The 11,030-nt window shown below is 36.1% G+C and overlaps 1 protein-coding gene across 2 annotated transcripts; it reads right to left on the minus strand.

Moving 5' to 3' along the window:
* Positions 1 to 602: 602 nt before the first annotated feature.
* On the minus strand, positions 603 to 1,912 carry LOC131438599 (negative elongation factor E). 2 transcript variants are annotated; one of them, XM_058608719.1, is made up of 5 exons: positions 1,726 to 1,912; positions 1,493 to 1,673; positions 990 to 1,441; positions 852 to 936; positions 603 to 760 (listed from the first exon to the last, which is right to left on the minus strand). In XM_058608719.1, exons 1-5 carry the CDS (start codon positions 1,804 to 1,806, stop codon positions 684 to 686), a joined length of 876 nt encoding a protein of 291 aa, XP_058464702.1. In that variant the 5' UTR covers positions 1,807 to 1,912; the 3' UTR covers positions 603 to 683. The 2 variants fall into 2 exon arrangements, with proteins under 2 accessions (XP_058464702.1, XP_058464701.1); XM_058608718.1 differs by having other exon boundaries at positions 825 to 936; positions 1,726 to 1,911.
* Between the last annotated feature and the right edge of the window lie 9,118 nt (positions 1,913 to 11,030).

Genomic DNA, 11,030 nt, shown 5'->3' on the forward strand with positions numbered 1-11,030 from the left:
TTTTACGACATGGAAGCAGGAACCCAGTGAATCTATACTTGGTTCATTTTTTTCCGCCGGATTCCACACGGTATCTAGGCTGGTACTGTCCGGAGAGAGCTGATAGGTACTATCAATCTCCTAGTGAACCTCAGCCCCTCCGATTCGTTGAAACATTTTGCTGGATCATTAAGAGTTGCTTAGGAAATGGTATTTTGAACATAACATTCAATTTCAGTTTAATCATGTTAACAGCACGATATACACAATTGCATGCTATCACTATCTCCGATATGAACTGATGGTGCTTGACCTACTTATGGAAGGACGTAGGAATCAGAATCAAAACGAATTTGGCAATAAACTTATAAAACCGATACACCGAAAAAGGATGTAAATAACATTCCGAAATACATATCTGTATTAGACGTTTGATACACTTTTGTGAAAGCAGTGACTTTGTGAGAGTGTAATGACGTGACATAGTAGAATTAAACGGTACAACGAACAGTACTATTAGTGACGTTCCCCTGTGTGAGATTTGTGAAATCCCCTTTCAAAGTTAGGCTTGACAGATAAGTTAAAAAATGTTTGGTGATATATTTCAAAAAGTTCCAAGCGACTCTGTTTTTATCTCTTATATTCTACCAGAGTAAAACGTAATGTTTGGGTCAACGACATTCAGCAGGATACTATAAAACTAATTAGAAAATATCATCATGATCGTAGCACACAAGCTCCCGATTGTCCTTATGTTTTCCTTTTTGGGAACGATTGGTTGCTGTAATGAAAATCGTAAAATGAGTTCTTGCGAAATTACTCTTGAAGTAGGGTTTCAAACCTACCAAGAGCTGACCAAGCTGCTGACGAACCTGCGTCATTTATAGGATTGATCTGCGGTTGTCGTCTAGCTAATTGAACTTGAAGTTGGATTCCCCCAACAGTTTTACTGTGTAGCTGCGATATACAGAGATTAGCATTTCTTATTACAAAAATCAGTTAAATCATACCTCAATAATAGCACGATCTGCTGATTCTGTTTTTGAAAATGTAATAAATCCTCGACCTTTTTCGATTTCCATTGAAATGTTTAAAATCTCTCCGAAGTCGTGGAAATGTTTTTTAAGAAAATCTTCAGTTACTTTATTGCCTGAAACATAAACTGTGTTACCAGATCGCGGTCTGTCTCTTGGGGAGTCGCCTGCTTTGACAGTTGCTTGTTCTTCTTTATCACGTTCGTTCGCAAATTGTTGGTACAGATTTGGAACCCTGTTCGGTTCCTTTTCTTGTGCAGGAGTCACAGCTGTCGTCGTCGTGGTTACGGCCGCCGTGATCGTTGGGTTTGCAATAACTGGTGGATCTGGACTGGCCGATGGGTTGGAAATTGGTGTTTCAACTGAAGAATATGATTGATACTGAGCACCAGGACTCGATTCCTGCTGCGATCGTTTGCGTTCTTGACCTGTATATGAAAGTTTACTATGGAGATACCAAAAAATAAAAATATAACAACCTTTGGGACGTTTGAAAGAGCTTTCCTGTTTCAATTGTGGTTTCTGGATAGCTTGAATAGCACCGCTCTTCAATAATTTACGTGCCACTTCACGAGCGTCGCGAGCATCTGCAGGACGTTTGGGTATAAGACTTTTTTCGGGTTCTTGTTTTGGTGCCTTTAATGCTTGTAACGCTTTTTTCTGTGTAGTATTCAAAATTTAACAATTTCTTAGCAAAACAATAGCATTTTACCTTTTTCTTCAATTTGGCATATTTTGCTTGTAGCATGAGTTCTTCCTCGGTTAAATTTGAAGGAAAATGTATGTAGACCATTTTAGACACAAGTTATTGAATTATTACTGTTGTATTATTAGGACAAAACAAAACCTGACAACTAGGTTTTTTATCCCAGGAAAAAAAATGTTATTCCGTTCAGCGTTGCCAGGTTGCCAGATTTATCTGACAAATCGGTAGTAACATGTGATTAGGGCATATCGCACGATAGGCCCTTGCGAATGTTACAAAATATAATGCTCATTGCTCGGCTCCACAACCTTCATTGACACAATAATCGATATAATCTCGTAGATAGAAGCCCAATCTACGAAATTGTGCGCCATATGCTTGAATTTCATGTTTAAAACTTGAGTAATGAGCATTATTTTTCGTAACTTTCATAAGGGCATATCGCACGATATGCCCTAATCACATGTTAGTACCGAAATGCCAGATTTTCTCGCTTCGCCAGACCAGAGATGCCAGGTATTTTCATAAGAAATCTGTATTACTCTATAAAAAATCTGTATATATCTGTAATCACTAACAAAATTAAATTTCATCAATTAAATGATGTTAAATGATGTTATTCCAACACATTATGGCTGTAGAATGGTAGATTCAATGAGACCAAGACTTTGCTCTTCGTCACTGCAATCAAATACTAATAGATTGCTCATACGAAAAAGTTTTTATTTTGCTTCTTGGGAGATTCGTATTAAATTTAGGAAATCTGTATTCTGTATGCGTATGTAAAAATCAGTATAATACAGATAAATCCGTATAAATGGCATCTCTGCGCCAGACACTCTAACAGACTCTAACCATAAATCAAATAAACATAGATTTCCCAGTGCAATACTAATGTAGTTGAGCAACCCGTGACAGCAAAAGCACCGTCTGGTGGAGAATGGGTGCGTAAATGCTCCTAAAATGTATGCATAAAGTTGCCTGCGCATTTAACAAAATCACAATAGCCAATGGAAAAAAGTACACCCGTTTCTCACTAGGGGTGCTGTTAGTGTCACCGTATAGTCAGAAATCTATGTTTATTTGATTTATGCTCTAACTAACCAGATCTTATGCCCAGGGTTGCCACATATGCAGATTAATCTGTATTATACAGATTTTTGTACTTGATTTTCGACCAGTGCTGTCAACTGTTTTTTCCAAAAATCTGTATTTGGCGAAAAAATCTATCTGTACAATATCTTTCTCGAAAAATCAAACATCGATTTAGTACGGAAACTGATTTTGCGACCAAAAAAAAGGTGGCTCGACCTGGTTTAACCCTATGGAATCCAACACAAAAACTGAAAATCGGTATTTATCTGTATGAAAATTGAAATATCGGTATTTTGAGAGAGCATTTCTGTATTCCTGTATCGAGTCCAAAAATCGGTATAAATACCGAGAAATCGGTATAGTTGGCAGCGCTGTTTTCGACCAAGAATCTGTATATACACACACATAGAAAATCTCGCAGAATTCGGTAATTTTTTACCGAATTTTCAACAGCTGAACCTTCGGTAATCAGTTCGGTAGTTAAATTGATTACCGATCGTTCGGTAATTGCTGAACTGTCAAACAACTACCGTACACTGTAAACCAATTGGATCTAACTGATTGTTCGGTAATTTATTATTTGTTTGTTTTCCTTTGGTTAAAATTTTGGATTTTCGGATTTCAAAAAACAACACAAATTCACAAAAAACGAATGAAGGAAATCCCAACCTGTTGTGGCTATGGTTTTATTCCACAAAAAAGGTTAAATGTTCCGGCTGACCGTAACTATGAGCGCCTTCCAAAACACTGCACAATCCGTCGACTCCACCAGAAATTACCCTCGAATTTGTGTAGGCAGCAAGTGGACATGTGATACAAATTTATTTTCTGCCTATAAGTAAACAAAAAGCTTTTAGTGGTTCAAATGTTTTAAAAACTTTTGCACATGTACCTCAATCCATTCGATTAACTCTTCAAGATTGTTTTGTTTGGTTAATAAAAAGACACTTACTAAAAACTGTTTGACAGTTAGTTTCATGACAATCAGTTTTCACAGAAGTTCGGTTATTGGAAGATAATTTTATCATACGGACAGTATGGTTTTTACCGTACTCGGCAACTATTCAGATTTACCGTATGAATTGTATATCTATTTACAAAATCCTGTAATGAAAATTTACGTAAGACTGATCGTCCGGTAAAAATTTGCATAATTATTGTAAAAGAAAACTCATGTACCGAAATATCGGTCATTCCTATAGATTACCGAAATTTCTCGTCAAAAATATTGCCGAACAAAGGAATTAAATCTTAGTGTGCAGATTTACAGATTTTGGCCAAAAATACAGATTTTACAGGTTTTTGACCTCATTCAAATAAAAAACAGTTTAGAATTTACAAACCTAAATCTTCGTTGAAGATATGCAGAATTGCACACCGCTAGCGTATCAGTTCAGTAGCGTTTTTTACCTTACTAGTTGTTCACGCCCTATTGCATAGTCTTTCTGTTGAAGTAAGCGCACAATTAGGTTTTTTATCGTGACGACACAAATGAACAAGTATTCATCCTTGACAGTTCAGCGGTACTGTTTACAAACAAGCTTAAACAAAAATCGAAGAGCACATCTAAAACTATCATTTTTACACTTTGCAACTAGTCACTTTTATCAAATAAATATCAAAAACGAACCGTATTCAATCGTGAACAAATGTTTTAAAACTTTATTTAGGCGATACGGACCGTAAATGGTCTGATCCAATTTGTCAATAAACAAACAAAAGAAATTTCTGTTTACAAACAGTACTGCTGAACTGTCAAAATGTGTTCATCCGATTGAGGTTAGCAGTGACGGTAAAAAACCTAATATTAGGTTTTGCACGAACATGCGATAACCTCACAAAATGAACAGAACGAACTTATTTTGACAGTCGACGTGTACTTGTTTACAGTTTAAAAGTTCATCAGAAGTTCATCGTTCGAATGTAAAAATTGCAAGTCGCCTCACACTCAACAAATTCATACATATATCGCTTCTTGCTGCTGGAAACACATACAGGGCAATCTTTTTAGTTATTTTCACTGTGGAATACGTTTTTAACAGGAACTTTTTCGTCATTTTTCAATTTTTAACTTGCAGTCGCAAAACAAAACAAGTACACGGCAACTGTCAAAGATGAACTTGATTCATCGGCAGTTCATTTGTGTCGTCATCGTGCAAAACCTAATAGAAGGAATGGGATGAATTCGTGAGAGAAAACTCTCTCCAAGAATTCTCACCACCGACCAAACAAGCGAAGAGAAGTATTTCTTGAGAAAACCTTCTCCAAGAAATACTTTCCAAAACCCCTTTCTTTACTTACGTTGGAGGTGAAGTCCACCACCCAACAATCAAAAATAGATCGTATTATCTTAATCGTATTTATTAAGAATAACAATCATGTAAGGTTTTCATAATACATCAATCAAATTATCACTCACAAGACTATTATTGCTGCTCTGTTTCAATAGCGATGCATATTGTTCTAATCTCTCTATGGTCTACCACTGGGTTCTATGTATTAGTTCAAGCTATGCAAACACACTTTGAGAGGGATATAAACACGGAAAGATATCTAAGTTTACAAATGGTTAAAAGTCTTTGATAAACAAATTGTACTTTAACACCTCCCCTCAATTTGTCATTCCTATCAAACTGAAAAATTTTTGAAATTTTATTTTTGGAAGAGCTTTTGTAAGTAAATCAGCAAGTTGATTTTCACTTTCTAAATATTTTAAGTTTAATTTGTTTGTCTTCAATAAATCTCTTATGAACATATATTTAACGTCGATGTATTTAGTCCTTTGGTGTTCTCTAGGCTCCTCAGCAATCCTAATACAGGGAATATTATCCTCATATATTGTGAATGGAATCGAATCAATTCCAATCTCACTCAATATCTGAGATAACCAGATCCCTTCTTTAGTTGCATGACAAAGAGATACCAATTCAGCTTCCGTTGTTGACAGACTAACAATCTGCTGCCGCTTACTGCTCCAAGATACTGCGTTGCCAAAAACTGTAAATATGTTACCAGAAATAGACTTGCGCTCCTCACTATCATTTGCAAAGTCTGCGTCTGCATATCCTTCCAATGGTACGTCAAGTTTGTCCCTGTAGTACACCAGCCGTGCTTTCTTAGTTCCTTGTAGATACCTTAGAATTCTTTTTAATCCTGTCCAATGTTCGTCCCCTGAAAAACTTTGAAATTGACTTAATACATTAACTGATACGGCTATATCTGGTCTTGAAATAAGGGCCATATATTGCAAACATCCGAGTAACTGTTTGAATTTTTCTTCAGATATTTTCGATGCCTTTTTCCATTTTGAACCGGCATCCATTGGAGTTGATATGGGTTTACAATCCTTCATGCCAAATTTTTTTAATACTTTCAAAATATATGATTCTTGAGATATCTCTATGACTCCTCTTTTTAGATCATGAAGGATATCTAGGCCGAGAAAATGCTTCACTTCTCCTAAATCCTTCATCTTAAAATGTTCCGAGAGTTTTTCTTTTATCCAATTTATGTTATCTAACGTTTTACTCAATATTAAAATATCATCAACGTAAAGAATTACGTACAATTCTTTTCCAGTAGAAATGTACAAGCATGTGCCACTGTTAAGTCTTTTAAATCCTAATTCAGTTATTTCATCTAGAGGTAATTTCATAAAAATTTCTTCATCCAATTTCCCATTTAAAAAGGCCGTTTTTACATCCATCTGATGTATTATCAAATTTTGTTTGACTGCTATAGACAGCATGATTCTTATTGTCGTCATTTTAGCAACTGGAGCAAAAGTTTCACTATAATCTACACCTGGTCGTTGGGAGCAACCTTTTGCCACTAGTCTAGCTTTGTATCCAGGAATGCCTTCTTCGTCTTTGATATTAAACACCCACATTGAATTGATAGCTTTCCTTCCAGGAGGAAGATCGCTAACCAATGTCCATGTGTTGTTTTCAATCAAAGATTTTAGTTCATCATCAATAGCATGTTTCCATAATTGCCAATCTGCTCGCGTTTTCAGGTATTTTATATTTTGTGAAATATCCCCAAACATTGCTAATCCAAACATCATGAAACTTGTTTCAAAATCATTTAACCATTCTGGACGCCTGATCATCCTTTGTGGTCTTCCGCCAGTTTCAAGGTCAGAATCGTCTCCAGAAACGGCTTCAGCGTATTCATCATGACTACTCTCCGAAGATTCATTAAGAACTACATCAAGTTCCAGCTCACCACACGTCTTGTTAGACTCAGTTGTAGGTAAGTCTACTTCAAAATAATTTTCCGAATTCTTTTCAGGTGCCACATTTTTCTCATGATCAAAAAAAAAAACTGTGATTCATTAAAGATTACATCCCTGCTAATAATTGTTATCTTTCGATCAGAATCCCATAATCGAAAACCATTAGGAGCATATCCAATGAAAGCAAGTGTTTGGCTCCTTTTGTCTAGTTTTGAATATATGTGAATAAGCAATACATCCGAAAACCTTTAATTTATTTAAGTTCGGTTTGGAATTGAACCACATCTCATAAGGTGTCTTTGAACAATCCAAACTATTTGTTGGGCTTCGATTGGTTGTATACGTAGCTACGTATAATGCCTCCCCCCACAAGTAATAGGGAGCATGACTCTCGTGTAGCATAGACCTAACTTTTTCTAGTAGCGTACGATTCATACGCTCACTAACCCCATTTTGTTGGGGGGTGTAAGGCACTGTAGGTTGCATACATATGCCTTTTTCCTTGCAAAAAGTGATTAAATTATGATTGTAATATTCAGTCCCATTATCTGTTCGCAAATTACAGATTGACATAGAAAAATGATTTGTTGCCAATGCTTCAAATTCTTAGAACTTTTGGAATACGTCGCTTTTGCTTGTTATAAGATAAATGACGACAAAATGAGTAAAGTCATCAATAAAACTTACAAAGTATTTGAATCCATCATACGTTTCCACTGGCAATTGACCACATACATCTGAATGAATGATTTCAAGTGGTTTTCTTGAACGTTTTTCACATACTGTATTGAAAGGGTTTCTTGTTTGTTTACCAGCTATGCAAGAATCGCATACAGTTGGTTCTCCAACGAAAGATGATGGTTGTAAATCCAACCCCTCAACCATTCGTTCGGATACTAACCTTCTCAAATTTATGTTACCCAAATGACTTAACCGTCTGTGCCACAGCAGCAGCGAACTATTCACTTTGCCAATAAAAACTCGATCATCTCTTTCCAGAACTACATCTAATTGATATAATCCATCTATTTTCTTTCCTTGCACAATTAACCTACCGTGTTTGTCTTTAATTGAAACGCCACCATTTTCGAACAAAATGGAAAATCCAGCAGACTCAATTTTTGAAACCGAAATAAGATTAGTATGCAAATCAGGAATGAAAAGAACATTGTAGAGCTCTAAACGCACTCTTTTGTTTGTATTGTTTCTTAAGAAAACGTTACCGGCCTGTCCACAAGAAATTTCGGTTCCATTTTTCGCGGTAGAAATTTTTAATCTCTCTATCTCCCATCGATCCGAAAATGCTCTAAGGTCCTTTATCATATGTTGGGTAGCTCCGGAATCAAGACAGCATGGAAATCGCACTGGCATTTTCGATAGGTCCAGCTGTCGAATTTTCTGGTCTTGCTGATCATCAATGGCTTTCATTAAATTAACTGAACTTGCAGTCCTCATCGGCTTCGTTTGAGTTTTGCTGATTCCTGCTATACGTGACAAGTCGAGCCTACCTAATGGTACACGAACCATAAACGCTCCCTCTTGTCGTGCAAGCATTGCAACACTCAAGGCCGAATCGTTTTCCTCCTTCTGTTGTTCCATCCTTTTTTGCCGTTTTAGCTTGAAGCAGTTTCGCCGTTTATGGCCCATCTTCCCACAATCGAAACACTGAATGTTCTTTTTAACTCCTATCAGTGCAACCGAAGAGGGAACTGATGTCTTCGCTGTGGATGCTTCCTCGTCCAGGAATAACCGCTTCACCTGCTCGATCGTCATTGCCTCCAGCTCTTCCTTCCTTACGACTGATAGTGCTCCGATGATGTGTTTGAACTCCGCTGGAATGGCCACAAGTAAGGTGTTAACTTTCTCCATCTTTGAAATATGTTCACCCATACCTTCAAGCTGTCGGATCATGTGCATCAAAAAGTTCCTTTAGCGATTTATATTTGTTTGGCTTGCTACCTAGATTATAGAGTTGTTTTCTAAATCCGAGCATTGCCACCGTGCCTCTGGGTTGGTATATGTTTTGCAGTTTACACATTATTTGTTTCGCATACTCACACGACAAAACATGTGCCATTGCCTCATCTTCGAGAGCCATCCAAAGCTCATTTATCGCCCTATCATCTTCCTTTAGACGATTAGCAAATTTTGTCTGCCTTTCTTCTTCTACTTCAGGTGTTGCACCAGCAACCGGATTGGCAAAATCTTCCTCTTCAGGTGTTTTCTCAAGAGTGTGCAGAAGGCCTTCTTGTTTAAGGTGCTGCTCAATTCGCCTTTTCCAAAACGGGAATGATTTTTCGTCTCCCTTGAACATGGGAACTGCAATACGTCTCATTCGATTTTCCATTTTGCCTGTAGGAAATCAATTTCTACTTATCACAATCTCTGTTCCACAGAAAACTCCGTCTGAACAAAGAAATATTTGTTAAAATTGCTGTCAAAATGAAATTATACAAATTTTCAATAGAAGGCTCTATTCGGAATATTTGCAACTTTCATTTTGCATAGACTAAAACGTAAAATTATTCAATAGAAAACTCTGTCTGAATAATTTTAGATTTCAATCGTGCCTGGGCCCATAACCTGTTGAAGTAAGCGCACAATATAAAAGGAATGGGATGAATTCGTGAGAGAAAACTCTCTCCAAGAATTCTCACCACCGACCAAACAAGCGAAGAGAAGTATTTCTTGAGAAAACCTTCTCCAAGAAATACTTTCCAAAACCCTTTTCTTTACTTACGTTGGAGGTGAAGTCCACCACCCAACAATCAAAAATAGATCGTATTATCTTAATCGTATTTATTAAGAATAACAATCATGTAAGGTTTTCATAATACATCAATCAAATTATCACTCACAAGACTATTATTACTGCTCTGTTTCAATAGCGATGCATATTGTTCTAATCTCTCTATGGTCTACCACTTGGTTCTATGTATTAGTTCAAGCTATGCAAACACTCTTTGAGAGGGATATGAACACGGAAAGATATCTAAGTTTACAAATGGTTAAAAGTCTTTGATAAACAAATTGTACTTTAACACTTTCTCGAAAAGTCGCCGCTTTGCTGTATTGAAGAATCCAACCAACTCTTTTGCGATCGTTGCGCTGCCCGAGTGGCGAGCTTTGAACAAAACGATGGTGATAATTTTAAGATTTTGCTTGAAGATTCGAACAAAATGCAGGGTTTTTATTATTTTTTCTTATGAATCGAATACTAACATACAAAAACGTGTGAAAATTTGGTAAAAAAAATCGATCATTAATGATTCAGTAACTTTCCGTGGTATGTTTGATTGATATTTATTGAGAAATCGTAACATGAAATACCAAATTCGAAGAAGTGAGGTTGGGTACTGTTTTCATATCTGGGATATTCTTTGTTTTTTGGGTTGGATTTTGAGATTAATTGATAAATTATGATCAAAAAGTTTATGACTAGTCTATTTACTCATGTTTTATCATCTAAATCAAATCCAAGGTTTTGCCGAATTTTTCAGTCATTTGTTGTGATTCCTGTGTCACCGTAAGTTATTAATGTATAATTAATTGAATGGCAAATAGGACTATTGATGCTTTTTTTTCTAAAGGTGCATATTTGTTTCAATATTGGTTTCCGTAATAAATTGCGTATAATTTTCAGCAGATGAAAAATTGATGGCTGATTTGAACAATTTGGTGTCATCTAAATCTGAGGAGATAATATTGTGTTCCGTTCCCAATGATTCTGGAGAATCTATAGGTAAATCAAATTAATGTTTGTGATAATGTGTTTATAGCAACAAATTACTCAACAAAAAAATGTTTGAGATTTATATATCGATTCTTGTTGGTTTTGGGAATCGTTCGAATATTCAACTAAACAACACGATTTAATTTTGATTAGAGAAAAAAAACAACGTAATGTGTGTATTTAATTTTGCAGACTCAGTTACACTGAATGAAAACGAAACGTTTTATTTTTACTACAAGGTGATTC

The sequence above is a fragment of the Malaya genurostris genome, chromosome 3, assembly GCF_030247185.1.
Source record: "Malaya genurostris strain Urasoe2022 chromosome 3, Malgen_1.1, whole genome shotgun sequence".
Classification (NCBI taxonomy): Eukaryota; Metazoa; Arthropoda; class Insecta; order Diptera; family Culicidae; genus Malaya; species Malaya genurostris.